At 38.5% G+C, this 18,619-nt stretch overlaps 1 protein-coding gene across 1 annotated transcript; it reads left to right on the plus strand.

Moving 5' to 3' along the window:
* The first annotated feature begins 1,474 nt into the window (after window positions 1-1,474).
* On the plus strand, window positions 1,475-16,660 carry LOC103146671 (transmembrane protein 54-like). The gene is made up of 6 exons (XM_007564677.2): window positions 1,475-1,765; window positions 3,349-3,545; window positions 5,407-5,466; window positions 8,767-8,958; window positions 13,659-13,808; window positions 13,914-16,660. Exons 2-6 carry the CDS (start codon window positions 3,351-3,353, stop codon window positions 14,385-14,387), a joined length of 1,071 nt encoding a protein of 356 aa, XP_007564739.1. The 5' UTR covers window positions 1,475-1,765; window positions 3,349-3,350; the 3' UTR covers window positions 14,388-16,660.
* The last annotated feature ends 1,959 nt before the right edge of the window (window positions 16,661-18,619 follow it).

The following is an 18,619-nucleotide window of genomic DNA, read 5'->3' on the forward strand; positions in this document are numbered from 1 at the left end:
ATGTCTGGTTTCAGCTGGAAGAGCCCGCTGTTTTATTTATTTATTTTTTTACCTTTAGACTACCACTACCAACAAGCTAATGCAACAGTCGGTTACCATGGTGACTGAACACTTGCTGCTACCCCAAAGATGCTGCAGGAGTTCCTAACATCTAAAGATGTAGTGTAGTTAACATTTTTCACTCTGGACAAACAAAACTTTGTTTGTGCTCCACATTTGCAGTTTGTAATTACATATTTTTATTTGTCAGCTTTCATGGTAGCAAATAAAAAATAGCTAATGTCTGGAACAACTGATCAAGAAAATGACTCATTTTTGATGGCTGCAAATCATCTTTTACTCGTACATCAGAGCATAGACATCTTTAGGAGTTGCAGAAGAAAAAGTGTCACTTGAACCTAACCAGCTGCATGACTTTTGCAAGTTAAAGGTGCTTGAGACAACATATAAATAGAGAAAATATTTTCTGATGCTAATGATCTACTTCACTCTTTTTCTCATAGCATCATTTCTCCACTTGGTGGCAGAAATGTCATAAATATTTGATCCCTAAGATGTATCAAACACAGTGTAAGATTCCTACACATATGTCAAAGCATTTATTCCAATTGCCCTGGATTTATAGTGTAAATTAGGCTTCAGGATCCTTTCAAGAAAATTTGATTTTCTTTTAGAAACTAGACTGCTATTTACAGAAAGAGGACTCTGCCCATGCTTTAACAGGTCTCAATTTGGAGGATATCTATGAGCACTAATTTCCATCAAATGTAATTATTACCTTTTTTAAGATTTTTCCTCATTCTCTTACTTAGCTCCTTCAAACTAGCCAGCGGCAATTAGCAGAAAGTAAAACTGCACATCAGCTGAGCTTATTATAGGAACCACTTCTCAGTGCAACGCTGGTAAAAATGTTGCTAAAAGGTTAATAGAGGAGCGATGTTGTGATCACTTCCTGAAGGCGGAGTTTCAGAAAGAGCAGGTATTTTTTTAAAGAGACAGAGGCCCAAAACGTGTGAAATCACGAAATTAAATTTCTTTTAAGTCATATTTGAGTTATACAGCATTTTTTACAACAACTTAAATAGTCATTGTTACTTGACTGTGCTATAAAATGGAACTATGTGCCTGGAAAACACATACTGCCCCATTAAATAAAATTATGTTCATTTTTAGTTAGATTAAACAAATTTTATTGATCTAATACATTTATTTAATACGGCTATTGAATTTCCTTTAATTAAAATCAACCATAAAGTAATGTATGTAACTTGTTTAATTTTCTTCAACTCCAACAGTCATCATCTTAGCAGCTCCATAAAGTTCACGTCTGTTTACAAGAACAACTGTGATGTAAGGGACACAAAACGATTTGAAAAATTCGACTTCATTTCACAACAAAAGCTGTCACAGACGACTGCTAATTAGCAGACGGACTTTCAAAATAAGAGAGAGGCGTTTCGCAAAACGGCTCACTCAACACTGAACGCGCCTTGAAATGAAACGCCGTCCCTGCTTCCTCAACTTCCCACAACAACAACAACACCACCACTGAGCCTCTCTTAGAGTGAGAAAACCTCAGCACTCCCACGGGTGTTTCTCTTATTTTGAAAAGCCAGAGACTCACAGGTGTCACGGCGGCTGTTTGACCGGACTGAGGAGGAGAAGGAGGAGGAGGAGGAGGAGGTGTCCACGCGCTGAGACCTGACCACACAGGACCCGCCGTCAGACACACCGCATGGTGACCTAACAGAGAGGGGCATCGCAGGTAACTACAGCCTCACCTGTCCGCCTTCACCGAGCGTGGACCACTTTCACTGTGTTTGTTTAAGTGTTGTGCTTGGCACAAGGTGTTTATATTTTTTGATAAACCTCTTTCAAAATACATTTTAAGGATTTTAAAATGTCTTTTGAATATTTACGCTTTTTATCTTTCTTTTTTATTTTCTATTTTTTACAGCTGTTTTAACCATTTTTGCCTCCGTGCTGTTAGCTTTCGTTTTAAACTGTGACTTAGAGATGACAGGTCTGTTTGGAATCTTCTGCAGCCGTATTAGTTTAATATCCTGTTGGACTGCTCTGCCAAACTCAGGTTGTTGCCTCTGGACATGAGATGTCTTTGGTCGTTACGGAATGTCAGTATGGAATTCCTCACATGTAAAGATTGGAAAAGTAGCCAGGGTAAAAGATTAAATCAGACTCGGTTTGGTTTGGTTACACAGATAAAAGAAATGTAACCAATAAAATGGGTTTATCAATGTGCAAACACTTCATCTTGGCACTTAAAAAAATTTTAATCAATATATCCGAGTAGAATTTAGATAATCCTAGCAGAAAAATATGGAAAGAAATTAAACTTCAAATAATGTTTTTTTTTTTTTAACTTTATTTAGAAGTTCTCTTAAAAGTAGTGCAGCAGTTCTGAAAAACATATTTCATATCCAAGAACAGGGGACATAACAGAACTAAAAGAGAATAAAAAATTAAATACGAGTTAGAGATTAAAGTTGTATGCATTACAAATACTTGTTGTTTTTCTAACCTTTTTGTTGTTTGAATCTGAGATTGTATGAATGCCGTTTTTACATCCATTACTAACGGGGCAAAATATGCGGTTTGTTATACATTGTTTTACTTGTGTGAATATGAAACTTGGCAAGAAACAAATGATTGATAAGAAATGTGGCAGAAGAGTCTTCCGCCTGGAAATCTGTGATACCAAACAAAACACTTTCAATATAGAGTAGGAAATGATGTTTGGTATTAGTAGAGAACTGAATCTTCAGCTTGTCAACAAGTTTGACTTGCTGTAATGAGATGAGTTTTAACTGAATATGAATTTAAATCTTCTTTTTTTTAATCTAAGCTCATATTCATTCATAAATCAACCCAAAGGACATCTTCCTCACCAGTCTCTGCTTGACACCAAACATTATGAAAGATTCTAAAAATAGGCTGAACAAACAACTTCAGTCAAATGCATATCAAAATATATAGGTAGGATTTCTTGCCAAAACCATTAACCATGACTGAACATAAAATTTTCTAATTAATATCCTTGATTAGACGCTCTAAAGATCCTTTCAGAACCTGGTTTGCACCAGTTTTCCGTGGTACAAACCAAAGTGCGTTCCTTTAGGACAGCTCATTAGAGCGTTAATCTGGTTTGGGTCTGTCTGTGTGCACACGCTGTACTGTAGTTATGTGCTCAGCAGCCAATCATTAACACAGGTGACATCCGCGGTGCGTTTGACCCAGCTGCTGATCGATGCGACAAGGTCTACGCCTGACGTAACGTTGTCGGGGATTTCTGTCCCTCGGTGTGTAACCCCCCGAACTCTCCACGTCCAGGAATGTGTTGCGACAACCTGGAGGAGCCGCTGGCACTGATGAAAATGGGTCTGAGCGTGATCCTCGTCGGTCACGTCAACTTCCTGATGGGGGCGCTGGTGCACGGCATCGTGCTCCGGCAAATCAACCTGCACGAGAAGGCGCGAGGCATGGTGTACGCCATCTCCAACGTGGTCACGCTCTTCTCTGGCATTTTGGTGAGTGCTGGGCGGACTCTGTGGAGAAGCAGTGAATTATTTTTATTTTTATTTTTTTTTTTCGTTTGTTGGTTAATAAATGTAATTGGGCTCAAATTTTCCAAACCAGAATTTTTGCTTTTGCTTTCCTTATTTGGCTTTATGGTCTTCAACACATGAACTTGTACATTGGGAATATTTTTTTTTATTCCCCCCACCCCAAAGTCTTGCAAGGACAGATTTATTTTGAAATCCTAAAAAAGATTAATACGTGTTTTGTTTTTGTTGCTGTTGTTTTTTTTTGTTGCTTTTTTTAAATGACGATATGGATGAATTTTTGTTTTTGCTTTCCTTATTTGGCTTTATGGTCTTCAACACATGAACTTGTACATTGGGAATATTTTTTTTTATTCCCCCCACCCCAAAGTCTTGCAAGGACAGATTTATTTTGAAGTCCTAAAAAGGATTAATACGTGTTTTGTTTTTGTTGCTGTTGTTTTTTTTTGTTGCTTTTTTTAAATGACGATATGGATGAATTTTTGTTTTTGTTCATTCTTAAAAACATGTTCCAATACACAAGTTGAAATTCCACAAATGAGGTGTGAAGAAAAACCATCTTAAACCTGTTCAGTGTCAGTTAGAACTGCTGTATGTAACTTTTACAAAAATCTGTTTTCCATATTTCTTAACTGTAACCATATGCAGCCATGTTTGTTAAAACTGTCACCGTGAGACAGTCTGTGAAAAACTCAAGCTCCTCCACCTCTTCCCTCAGTTTCTGTTGTCGTCTTAAGAAATTCACCACTCTAGGTCAAAAACAACCAATCAGAGCCAGGAGGAGGGTCTTAGCGCTGTCAGTCATTCTTGTGTACTGCTGCTAAATAGGCTAATGGTGGTGAAACAACTTACCGATCCAGATAAATGTGTTTTCCGCCGTCATTGATGGCAGTGCTAACTAGTATTAGCATTCGTGGCAGACTATGTTGTGGTGAACCAGCTACAGCGTAGCAAAGAGCAAGTGGAATATGTGAGCAGCAAGTACACGATAGTGATTGACGGCGCTAAGACCCCGTTCTGGCTCTGATTGGTTGGTTCTGGCTGAGTGGCTTATTTATATAGCTAATATTTTTACTGTCTAATACTGTCAAGACAAAATGATCATTTTTACATATATATATATTTAAAATAAAATGTCCATTCTGTCATGTGAAGAGGTGATGATTTGAGGTTATTAAGGCTTCATCGTTGTTTAGGCAAAAATTGCTTTGTTTAGTCTTTTATTTTTTGTGAATTTTTGTTAAAATGAGTTTGTATTTCAGGGAGCCGTCACATGCTTAAAAAGCATTAAATTCATGTATCTAAAATTAAGGTCATAAAATGTCTTAAATTCACTTTAAAAAGTAAGTTGTCCTTTAATGTGTTAATCACATGTAACTTTCCTCTTGACAGGACTATTTAATCTCGTATATTGTGTGTGTGTTTTATTTCTCGCGACTATTGTGTCAGGCAAAAGACATCTTCATGGCGTTCTGTGACTCGATACGATTGATGCTACTGCTGACTAGCTGCTATTAGTCCCCTGTTAAATTTGAGTGAGTGATGCCTGCAGAAACTCTTAATTTGAATAATTTTAGAACATGACTGAGCCAGATGATGTTGTTGTTTTAGTTGTTCTTATCCTTCTTGTATTTAACCCCAATGGCAATATCTACATGCTGCAAAATTATCCTTCTGTGAATTTTGATGAACCTGAAGGAGAGCTGGAGCTTGTGAAATTAAATTTTGGGGTACATTAGCATCACTTTTGTTAAATGTGACAAATCCATCACTTGTCTTTGCTCTTGGTAATTTTCTTTTAATCTCATCAGTCTTCTTCCTGCAGGGTGTCATCGTTGGGATCCTCGCTATTATCCTGTCGAAAAACAAGAAGAGCAAACGCCTGGTTAGTATTCCCTCAGCTTTTATTTGATCCTGCAGGTATTTTTTCACCCTCCCTGATGTTTTCATATCTTCTCTCCTGCTTTCTGCTCTGATTTACCTTTTATGAAAAATCTAATCTCCAATAGGGTGCTCGTGTCCTGCTGTGTGCATGCAAAATTGATGTTTCACAGCACCGCTTTGTTTTCTCAGCTTTCCTCCCTTTATGACTTATAACTTAAAACAAGTTGTTTTAGTGAGGCCCTGCGGAGCTGGGAGAGTCTGTTTTTGTTGTTTTTTTCCCATCTCTCTCGCTGTAGACAGAGCTTTTTGCTCTGTTTACTCAGTCAGCTGTCCGGCTGCTCAAACAAGACTGACGAGCCAACCAGCTGAGCAGAGTCGGCTTCAGCGTGATTAAACCACTCCCTGTTTCCTTTTGTTGGCAAGAGCCAGCATGAGGAGAGCGGGGGATTGGTTAGCATGCAGCCGTTTAGCTCCTCAACCGTCTTATGTCAAGTAGTCATTAAGCGACTCGAGAGCTGAATGAAAGTGCTCCTCTTATGGTGCTGTGGCTGCTTTAAAATATATGCTCCTCACTGTAAATCATCTGATCTGTCGTTAACCTTTGATTTGACTGGTGAGTCATCTCAGTCATTTTTAAAGAGCTAATAGCTTCTTTTTTTTTTTTTTCATTTTTATAAAGAGTATGAGCTCACCTAGGCAGTGTCATTTATTCTTACACATAGTCAATATTAAAACCCTCAGACTCTTAAATGTTGCATGAAAAATATTTTTTATAAAGGTTGGGCAATCTTTAAAAAAAAAAAATCTGTCACTCATGTTTAAAAGGCAGTACAAACAAAAAGCCACAATGTTTCTTTTTTTAAGGGTTTTTTTTTTTGCTCTAGTGGCCTTTATTTGAAAGTGCTAAGACAAGAAAAGTAGGTGAAGAAAGAGAGAGAGAGAGGGAAGACATGGGGCAAAGGTCACTCGACCGGGAATCGAACCTGCGACAGCCGTGTCGAAGACTAAGGCCTCCTTTTGTGGGTTGTGCTTTACCCAAACAAATGCGATAAACAACTGTCAACAGACTACTTTATATTAGTAAAACATAGCAGAAGTGAATGGAAGTAGCTAAAAAGTCCGCTTTTTTTAAACATACCATCAGCATTCAACCATTCACTATTCAACATGTCAATGGACCCTAAAAGTCACTTGAGTTAATGTTACACGTGACGGTTAGAAAGGAAGTTAAAATATTCACCGTTTGGCTCAGACATTGAGAAAAATGCTGCTACAGTTAATTACTGTTTGCTTCTTCCACTGATTTTAATTTGCTTTATAACACAAGGACAAAGCATGTTTAAAAACAACAGCAAAAACCCCCCCCCAAAAAAACACTTTGTTGCTTTCAACCTAGTAATTTTCAAGAAAGCTCACCCACTTTTCCTGGATTGAGGATGTTTTGGGAAAGTAAAAGTGTTCACTCCAATCTTTCCTGTTTCTGATTTGGATCTTTTAAAATTAGTGCTTAACCTCTGGTCTGTCTAAAGCTCCTCTTACTCACGGATTTTGTCTTTTTGTCAAATAGATCCCCTGGTCAACATTGCTCATCATGACTGCATTGTTTATTTCATATTTTCATATGTTCTTTTTTTATTTAATCAGTGTTCTTTTTCTCTACAAGTAGAAATAGCTGATTGTTCTTTAATTCATTGTTTTCTCTAAAACGTCTTCGCGATTAAATAAAAACTTGTCCAACATTTCTAATTTAGAACTTTAAGTTGAAATTAGCTCGAAAATGTTTAGAAAACCAACATCCTGGTAGCCAAAGGCTACACATTTTTCATTAGAAATTGGCAATATGACGGTGGTTAGGTGCGTCTGTCTAGCTCTACTTGTTTTCTAGCCGTTCTAAGAACTTTATTTAATAAAAGTCCAAACCATCTTTCAAAGCTCTGGCTGGTGCCTTCCCATTCCACCTACTGTTTTAATCGTCGTACTGCATGTCTCGTTTATGCTGATTAGTGATGACATGACACTATCACTGGGAACAAAAGATGACGGATGATGATAGTACAGTTTCAGTTGGCCTTCAGAGAGCCACAACAGTGAGTCAGCTTTGACAAGCCGTCAATAACTCACCCATTTTAATCTCCATGACATATCGACAGGTTTTCTGCCACCTGATGCAGCTTGTTGTAAAAAATACTAGTACTTGAACTTTTCCACATTTTGTCCTGCTACACCCACATGTTCCCAGGTATTTTATTGGGATGTTACGTTGCAGACGAACACTAGGTTGTGCATATGTGTGAAGTGGAAGAAGAAACGGACTCATTGGTTTTGATTTATTCGATTTAACTTGTTTTAACCAATAAAAACCTTCATGATGTTTGAGTCATTCAAGGGCTGAGATGATGTTTTATAGCATAACCCTGCTTTCAATCTGTGGGCAACTTTCTCCCTGATTTGTCTGCTGTGTTCCTTATGCTTCAAGTTGGTGTTTGTTCTTGAATATTCTCTAAGAAACTTCTGTTGCGTTCACACAACATCTGGATTTATACTGAGATTGCATAACAAACACAGACTCTGTATACGCATTTAGGGGACCTTCAGGTGTCAGAATAAAGGGGTGTTTTGTCGTTTTGGCATTCTTTGTCAGAATAGCATACCAGAAGTCTGCAGGCTATACTTTATCAAAATAGCATACCAATGTTTGTTGTGACATTAATGTCAGATATAACACACAAAAACCTGTAATCATAGGAATGCTGGAGGATAAACTGCTTTAAAACACCGACGGGAGGGACGATCTAAAAAACAGCTAGTGAAGCTGTTTGCCTCAAGCTAGCAAACCTCTAGCAGTATGTGTAAAACAGTAAACTTAAAATTATTATTTTTTCATCAATATAACGTACTTTCAATGGTTTACTTCACATCGGGGGGTTTTATTTTGCATCTATCAGTCATTGTTCAGTTGTTTAGATACAGGACTTGGTGTTGGCGCCTTTTCTCTACGTACTCTTCATGGTAGCCCAAACTGGCTAGCCCTGGCAACCAACCATTCCGTAAAGTCAATAAATTAATAATTTGAAGTTTATCATTATTTTGTTTCAGTGAGATGCACTGAAATATTTTATAAAGGCGTATGCTGGTTCAGCGTAACACCCATCGCAAACGTCGGTATGTTGTTTTGATAAATCAGCCTAGTAGATTTCTGTTACGCTAGAACACCAGGTGGTTTTGATTAACCTTCATGACAACTGTGTCTTTAGCGTTATTTTACATAAACCCACTGAGTTCCAATGTTCTCCTTCCCTAGACGTGGTCCTTATTCTCCATCAGTTTGGTTTCATCGCTCATGGCAGGAGGTTCCACCATTGGGCTCTTCGTGTCTCTAGTGAAGACCATCATCAACGGCGGGCGAGTTCTCCTGACTCACTGCCGCTTTCCCGATGCCATCGGCTACTCCAGCATTACCAATGAGTGTCCTTTTGACCCCACCCGTGTCTATGTGAGTGTGTTGCTCTGTCAGTCTGAAGAGATTAAAGCAGCAGCTGGGTCTTTGGTCAGCTGACCTTTGTCTATTGTATAAAGAGCCCATATTAAAATCAGTTATGTGGTCATTTTGGTTTTATAAAACAGTGTTTTCTTTATGTAAAGTGTGGAAATGTGCAGTGTTTGAATGAAAGAGGTATTTCAGTCTTTTCTGACACTTAAATGTTTCAGATTATCAAACTCATTTTAAAACCAAACCAGAGTATATATGATGCAGTTTTAAAATGATAACTTTATTCATTTTGGGGGGAAAATGATCCAATCTTACCTTGCTTTTTCTGAAAAAGTAATTACCTTCCCAACTTGGTAGATTCATACTTTGTCAATAGCTATCAGAAGTTAACATAACTGATGGTCTTTTTTTACATTGCTGTGGAGGAATTTATACCGACTATTCTTCTCAGTAATTTAACCACTTTCTGAGGCTTTCTGTGCATGAAAGGCCCGTTTATGGTAATGCCACACCATCCAGAAATGATAGATAGATCTAATTGTGGTTTATCGGAACCCCAAAGCCTTTCGAGACTGATAGATTAGATAGTTTCCACTCATCTTTAACTTCTTAAAGTAATCGGGGTGGAAGGTTTTGCTTCGTGAGATCTCTTAGCCTACCTCATGTCATCAGACGAGTTTGGTTTAAGTGTTTTTCTTGATTTGGTGGGTCTTCCTACATAGCTTGATTTTCATCTCCCTTTGGTGTTCTGTCTTCTATTTCTGTCATTGAGCTCGATTCAATGGTAGAATTTCAGTCTGGCCCGTCAGTGAACAGAACAAGCTGTTGTGAACAATGATGCCAATTATTTGCGCTGGTTTTGATTTGCAGTCTACCTGTGTAGGGTTGTAGTTTGGCAATGGCAGCGGAGGAAGTGAATGAAGTCATTCAGTCCATGTTGGAGACACTTCCAAATATTGAGCAATTAAACTTCAAGAGTCACCTTTAGCAAACCACTTTCTCCAAAGCTGAGGGTCCAGACCCTCTGTACGGGACAAAGCGTAGAACAAGAGTAGAGTTTCTACCTGTCTAGTAATACACTTTAGAGAAGTCATGATTTAATGAGGAGGCAACTACTATTTTAGATTTATTTGGATAGTCCTGTTTTCTAAAAACCAGACCGCCAGCAGGAAAGTTAACACTGTTCTCTGAGTGCAAGTGCACTGGCCATTTAGTAGGAGGTTTGACGTCTTTCCTCGCTGTGACGAAGTCGGTCACGCTTTGCAGCTGATGGACTGGTGGCAGAAACGCTGACCTGACCAGGTCAGTCCTCTCCAGGCTGCTTCTTGTTTCTGTGTGCTACTGATGGACTGTCAACCCTGTTTAGCCTCATAGCTACTGACACACATCAACAGCACTGGTGTAGAGTTGTTTTTTTTCAGTATAGGACTTTTGTCTTAAGCTGGATTTGTTCTTGGTGCCGGTGGTTAATGGCAGAGCAGCTGTTGATGCGCTCAGGATTTCGTGGCTCAGTCGGATTTCGGCTGCTAATAGCTCAAAGCCAGAAACCGGACAGATGTACAATCCCTAAAGCCATTGTGTTTTTCTACTTTGAAGTTGCTTTACTCGCATCAACACTGTATTTACTGTACAGCTGGCATTCATCGACCGAGTAGAGTAGCAATTTCAAGGTTGAGGTTGAGTTTAGTCTCTTCAGTAATAGTGTAGAAGTATATTCCTGGTAGTTTAAAGGTGGGGTGGTGTTCAGATGTCTTCCACAGACCTAGTTTGCTATTTTTTAATGCCAAAACCTTTGAGCTTTAACTTTAAGTTACTATATTATGCTGTGGAAAAAAGTATTTTCAACCTTACAGATTTAAGTACAAATGTAACCAGAGTACGTGAAAAAAAATGAAGTATTCAAAGTTTTATTTTCCTTTTAATAAGGGAAGAAGCTATCTAAACCAACTGGGTTGTGTCTTAAATCTTATCCAGATTAATAGAAGCTGCTCCGCAGTTTGAGCTGAAAGACAATTAAATTGTGACTGACTTTGGACCATCTAATTCTCCAGAGCATTAAATGAAAGCTTCACAGGCTCGGCTAACAGCAGCTTGTTTTTCATAGATTGGAGAAAGAAACATCAACCTTTTGACTCTTGGTTGATGTTCTGTAATGGTTATTACATTTCCTTTGCATTCTTTTGTGTACCTGATGTCGTTTGGTGTTTAGTGGTGAGATACATGATTTTTAATAGTTGATTGTGATACTCGGTGTTGCTTGTCTTTTCTTTTTAAATGTTTAAAATTCTTGCTTTACGTCAGATTTATGTTTCAGATTTTTCACACACTTTTTTTCAGAACATACGAGCATTGATCAATTCACTGCATTTTTGGTTTGAACGGTATTTGGACTATATCACTAATATTCAAATTTAAGACAATTGAATATTGAAGGTCACTACCACATATATCTGGATCAGTCACTATTTGTATGGTCAAAGTCGGAATGCACCAATATGAAAATACTGTCCAATAATCAATACTTACCGATATCAAGATATATATTTCACTACCTCTAGACATTTTGAAGAAAACAGCCACACCGCTAACTTCACCACTGCTTCTTTGCTTCACTTAAATTCTCCACAATCCTTTGCTGCATCACTATCATTGTCACATGACCAAACCAATATTACATTACCAACGTCTTCCAGAAATAAATAGCAACAAGATGGAAATAAATGTTACTATTGCCTTGATTTTTGTCATTGGTCCAAAATCAATATGTTAAAAATGACTAATATCAACCGATGTAATGTTGTTGAAGATACATTGTGCATTCATAGTTAAAAGATTAAGTTCTGGCAGGAAAAATTAAAGTTTAGTGTTGACACTATAGCCACTAGTATGTCTAACATAATTTCTGCATATATGGTGCATATAGTCCATAACACATTAACACTTTTGGTCTTTTTTTTGTACTAAATTCTGAGGTCACTAAGCACCTTCCAGCCCAATATTCAAAATGGCCACACTGTCACTAAAACACAATAAAAGCTGAAATAGTCATCACCTATGACGGTTTATATCTCATTAAACCGTCTGCACAAACAGTGTGGTTCAAATTGGAGTTGGCAACATGTTTCTTTAGTGTGAACAATACAATAGAGGGTTTGGCTCGTGTTGCTGCCTCTAGTTGGCACCAAAGCGAAGAGGAAATCCCTGTAACTATTAATTCTCTCATCATGGGTGTGGCATCATTCCCAATTCCAAGCCTGTTCCTGTGAGACTAATGGGACACGCCATTTGTTTGCTGACATGGCATTTTAATTAAAACTTAAGAGGATTAATGGCACACTAAGTCAACAAAGTATTAAAAACACTACGAGACATGTGCCGAGGCTTTTTGTTTGGCTAAACTATACAGACTCGTCATACATCCTGTGTTTACAGAAAATAAATGTACATTGTTAAGCAGGGTTGTACAAAAACCCCTGCCACAAATAAAGTGTTATTTTTGCTTTTTTTTCTTAAAAGTCCAGTGAGCTTTAGAAAATATTTCCACCTCCAAAATCTGTATTTTATTAAACTAGCTTAATTTTATTTTATTATTATTATTATTTTCTTAAAAGCAAACAATACCTATGCTAATATAGGTTAGCTGCATCCGGTACATTCGGTTTGCTCTGACTTCCACGTCCAAACCAAACCAACCGACTCCTCCTTTCTATAGGTTCTCACAAACCTTGACCTCAAAAAACCAGGATGGCCTCGTTAGAGGTCTCATTAGATCTCATTAATGATCTCATTAAATGAGTGCCATGCACAATTAGTGGAAAAACACTTTATTGGTTTGCGTTTCTAACTCTAGTTTAACCTAGTGACGGAAATGTGCAAATCACAACTGGCAAGCTTTCCAACTTGCTAATGAAATTCAGATAAGGTGCGTTGTATTGGTAATCTAAAATCAAAATGCAGTGGGAAGCCCCCAGTAGTTGGGATCACAGTTTGGTAATATAGAGGCTTCTCATGTAGTAACAGCTCAGATCTATGATGGCCTTTACATCTTTGTATTTCAACATAAAACTAAGACTTTCCTGAAATGATGCCTTATTTGTGCTATGTTAATTGATTCTTTCTCTTATATCTCTGTATAAAATGTGACGTAAGCCGCCTTAAAGGTGACTAACCTTTCCCGTTGTCTGCTGAGTCTGCAGATTGTTGCCATCCATTACCAAGGGATCCTCTATATGTCTTCCAGAGGGCCTATTCTGTCTCAGAAAGTGTGTGTTGGGCTTTTTGTTTCTCATTCACACAGTTTGCCGTGGGGTAGATGTGATAGTCATGTAAGGTTTTTCTCTAACTCCTGTATATTTCATTATGGATTTTCATAAAACCCTCCAGACTCACAGATATAAACTTCTTATGTTTTTTATCGTTTACAAAGCAAGCCTAACGATAAAAGGCTGCTTTTTACGCTTTCAATTCCCTCGCTTTGCTTTTATGAAGATGCATTGTCTGGCGCATTTTTTATTCACAATGCATACTTGCCTTTCTAAGCTCTTTATTCCCCTCGGCATCCAGCTCTGAATAATATGATAACATTGTTTCACGCCATTATCCAAGCAGCATCCTCATTTATGTCGGACAGCTTTGCCCGTTCTTGCCTTAGATTTGGTCCAGATTGTGTTTTTCCAACTAATGTGTTTCCATTTTCTCCCCAGAGTACCACTATTATCCTCTGGGTTGGTCTGATTGTATCGTGCAGCATTCAGATGGTGTTTTCTGCTCGATGTCTTGCTGCCTGTGCTTCCTTCTTGGGACTGCCTGGTTGCCCCAAAAGCAGGAGACATAAAAAAACCTATACCAGACCCGTAAGTCTTTAGCCATACTCGTTTAAATATGTGAACATCAAAGGTAGGTAATGTCACCCTTGTGTTGGCAGTATTGAAAATTACTGTCATACCATTTTTGTTTAGATCAATGTGGCAAAGTCGGCGAAGGAAACTTCTCAACCTCACCACACCGAGCCCCCAAGAAGGCAACATGACACTTCACGAGTCTACACCGAGCCTCCCAGAGTCCGTAATACGTCACCTAGACGTCACACAGAACAACCAAGATGCCACGAGGAACGTTCACAATTCTACACCAACCCTCCGAGAGACCACAGTAAACCAACCAGGCATCATAAAGACCCCCCAAGAAGCAACCACAAACCATCAAGGCATCCCACTGCGCCTCCAAGACTGGAGCGCCACTCTCCTCACAGGCCCCTTCCTTCCCACAATCAGAGTCTTCCCACCTCAGAGAGGCAGCCTCTTCGGGAATTTCACCGAGACTGGTCGGACGTAGAAGGCCAAGAAATGAGGAGCTGGAGTCAACAAAGAGGGCAGAGGGAGCACCACAACCTGAGGAGGGGTACGTCCGACAGGTTCAGTGTTTGGATATAGTTGTGTTTGTGAGGCCAAATTGTCTTTAAGTACACTTTACTTGTTGCTGTAGTAGCAATCAAGTGTCCAGCATCACACAGACAGAACTCCCTCTGTGTGTGTGGAAAAAATTGGCTTTCAAAAGCCATATCCTTATTGAATGGAGACATTTTTTATTTTCATAGGGAATTTTCAGGATGTTTGGGAAGGACAGGAAGTTTGTACAAGATGCAGCATACGGGGTGTGTTATTGCTCATCTTTCTATTTGTAATGGTTGGATTATATTAGAGAAAACTGCACTTAATACTTTAAACTGAGAACGTGCCAGTATCCATGAAAGGGCTTGACGACATGTTTTATTTTCAGCTATGAACTGAAAGATTAAACGCCTTGCTGAAAAATAAGATTAGCCAAATGTGCCAGAGTACTTTCAGAGATGGCATAGCCTCTATGCTAACTTTAGCTGCTAGCAAGATGGTTCTTTCTCGAAAGAAGACCAGAACCAGCAATATTTTTGTTTTCATCATGGAAATCTTTTTAGATGTTTTTCATGGTTTTTATTTTTTTAATTTTTTTTTTTAAACAAATGCTGCTAACAAATGATGGCTGAGCTGGACTCAACTATGCTTAGCTTGACTTGATGCACCAAAAGCCAGTCAGGTAAGGCCTGCACATACGCCACAAAAACAGAGTATTTAGTTATTTTCCTTATGGTGGTCCTGTCTGATGAGGACATTTAATACTTCATAAGAACTCAAGTGGAAAACTTTTGGGGAATTTTCCAAAGGTCCCTCCCATTGCCACGTGTCAGTGTTGTGTTGTAACCCACTTCAGATTTCTGAGCAATCCCACGATAGTGCTTGGAGACGACACAAAAATCAAGTTTAGACCACATTGTATGTCAAGGACAAATTGCAAGAACACCCAAACCGTGTCTTCAAGAACAGAATGTCATTTTGTTATTGTAGCCTGGGGGAGATGGAACACATTTTCTGTCCAGACAGAACATGTACAGACCAAAACAAAAACTGTCCCAGCAAGACATTAAAGCACACTTATTGATAGTGTTATGTAACCCAAAGCATAAATGGCTAACTTAATCATGTTTTGCTAAGTTTTCACAGACTAGATTTCCAATAAAAAGAGCTACTTATTATTACAAATGTCAATCTCAACACAAATTTAAAGGGCAAAAGTCTTGCTATGTGTCCATGGTAAACAAACTGAGTGGTTTGCTGCAGTTAAGTGAAAGAAGGCTTTATGAGATAATAAACACTCTGTGCTAGGTTTAGTTGTTAGCATGGTTAGCAAGAAAGTTCTTTACAACGCTCCACAAAAACACAAACTTGTTTGTTCACCCAGAGCTTCAAGAACTGTCCAACAATTACTGTGTGGTGATGTGAGAAGTGAGAGTGGATACTCTGTTGACAAGTCGTACTGTGGGAGGGACATGAGAGGAATTACCAAGAGTTATGTACTTGATTTCTTGTCAATGTCTTTACCAGAAATAATTTTGTTTTTGTTCTCATCACCTTGAGTAAAAATAACTTTGTTTTAACTCATGTGAAGTGTGTACATGTTACAACCAGCAAAGTTATAAGTTTTTTTTTCTCTTTTTTTTTATTTGTTGTTGCCACAGAAGCATTATCTAGCGACGTATTGTGTTTATTACTTTTTGATACTTGACATATGATAGCAGAGCTGGACTCAACTTGGTTTAGCTTGACTGGATACTTATGAACATTTGAGTGCTTTCTAGAATTTTACTACTGTTGTCATGAGCATAAATGTTTAAATTAGTTGTGTTCTCCTGTTTGGCTAACTCACCTGTTGTTTTACTGCCTCATTGAGTGTAATGTGAACAGTTTTTATTTTCTCACCAATATCCTCATCCCCAAAATTATGAGTTATTCCCGCCAACCCTTCCAACATTTGAGTTTACAAACAAGTACTGAAGCGCTACATTCCTAATCTGTGAGTTCATTCAACCTTTAAACCCTGGGAAAGTTTTTTTCACTGACTGCATGAGATTCAAGTAACTGTTTTTACGTTGAAAATTTAATTCTGTTACAGGCAATACAGAAAGTGTTTGTGTATTTCTTATTTAAATAAATCTTTTTGTATTCAGGTACAGCTTGCATATGTTTACATGTGAATAGTGTTTTTTTTCAGTGTGCCAGTGACCTGACAGGTACGACTGGTTAGACTCCAAACGGGTAAAAAAAAAAGCGGGCAAGTTGCTACATTCAATCCTGTCTGGTGTGTCTTAATAAAGCCCTTTTAATAATTTTTGAAACGTGGGATGACGAAGTTCTTCGGTGCGGAAGTGAAGACGCGGTCGACACATGCTGGTTCGAAACACACGGGGTATATTTTTATATCTTTTTAATGTCAGGTTCAACAGAACAAACATTGCATCCTCGTGCGAGGTTTTCATGCAACAGAAAAGTAGTGCAGGAATAGGAGAAGGATAAAAGAGGAGGAGGGGCTTATTTTTGTTTTCTTCAAGACAAGATACCAGTTCGTTATAAGAGGCAGTGATAATAGAAACACAACAAAAAAGGAATAAACCGTAGTGGGTCAGGAAATTCTGACTGTTGTTTCTTATCCTACCAGCAGAAGGCAGTGATACTTAAGGATCCCCGAAGCAGAGATGCTGCTGGATAGGCAGTTCCTGTTCAAAACATTTGGTACAAGCTGACTTTTTTTAGATCCACGTCAGAGTAGTTGGACGCGGTGGCGATCAATTGGGTATCGGATAAAACTAAAACATTAAAGATAAATTGATTTGACAGAGTGAAATACATTCTTTGCATTGAGAGGGCAACAGTAATCTGGATGCACTGTGAGACGTTTAGGAGTGGTTCTGGCACCGATGTCTTGTTAAAACTTTTAACAACCCACATTTTGAGGTGTTTTTTCTTGCTGTCAATTAGGTGCCCTAAACATGGACTTCAAAGTACCAATGAAAACTGAATCACCCTTGAAATCCCCAGACGTGAACAAGCGTACGGCATCCTTTTTCCTCCTGAAACGAGCCTTTTCGTGCGACTGCTCTGCAAGCAGACCAATCTGGGCGCTCGGAAAAGCGTTCAGCATAAGAGTGATGAACAAGCCCTTAGTGAATTCTCTGTCTGTCAGAGGGAAAAAAACAGATTGGATGGAGGGAGCGGAGGGAAGTGGGGGCTGCTCCACAGCTCAGAGGAATACTCATTTTTGAGAGAGCTGCAGAGCTCCAAAAATGTATCGCCCTGCGTAAACTGTGGTTGTGAAAGTTGCCCGTGTCTTGCTTGTGGGATCATGCATTATAGTAACAGGTTACAACTATCTTAAGTTTACTGCTCAATATTAAAGAATTCTAACATACTTACAGTAACTTGCAAAATTGTTCGTACCTCATGAACTTTTATTTATTTTTTTAAAAGATTTTGACACATTACAACCACAAACTGCGATGCACTTTATTGGGATTTTACGCGACAGATCTAAACAAAAGTTGCGCATAATTGTGAAGTGGAAGAAAACCGAAGGACGCCAACAATTTCCTTCCATCATCACCACCGTGTTGTCTGTTTTAGTCAAACTCCACGTCGTTTGCCTGTATAGGCAATGGGCAATCGAACTCTGCTCCATCTAAAAACCTGGATATCGATTTGGTTGAAGCGAACTCTGGTGCAGTTCGAATGGATTTGTGAACGACAAGCAAGCCAGAGACCGCTACAAAAGCAGGAAGCAGATTATAACACATGGCATTCTGGGTAAATGCAGCCCAAGCAAACGCAAGAGTCGAACGCTAGCAGGAGAAATGGCCTCTGGTCTTTTACCAACAACCAATGTTAAATTTTACAACCACTTAAATCAGACGCTACCCCATTTTTGTTTACGCTCTCTCAAGTTGCACAGAGAATTTTAAGTGGGGGAATTTATTCAAAATACTGATAATATTGATACCTGTATCACATCGATACTAGGGCGGCAGCTGCTGTAGTTTAACATCCCCACTTGAAATTTTAAAATTTTGTATTGTAGTTTCTCAACTGTACCTTAAAACAGATTTTGTTTCAATTTGCTCCCAAATGACAATTTTTTTTGTGCCATTTCTTTAGTAAAAAAAAAAAAACTTACCCAAATCCTGCCCTAGCTTTTAAGAAAAATAATTCACAGGAAAAAGTACAAAAATGTTCTTACAGTCATAAGTTTGACAATGCTAGAAAAATGCAGCATCGCTCACCTGTAGTTTTTGTGCGTTTCC

The sequence above is a fragment of the Poecilia formosa genome, unplaced genomic scaffold (genome assembly GCF_000485575.1).
Source record: "Poecilia formosa unplaced genomic scaffold, Poecilia_formosa-5.1.2 Scaffold165, whole genome shotgun sequence".
NCBI lineage: Eukaryota > Metazoa > Chordata > Actinopteri > Cyprinodontiformes > Poeciliidae > Poecilia > Poecilia formosa.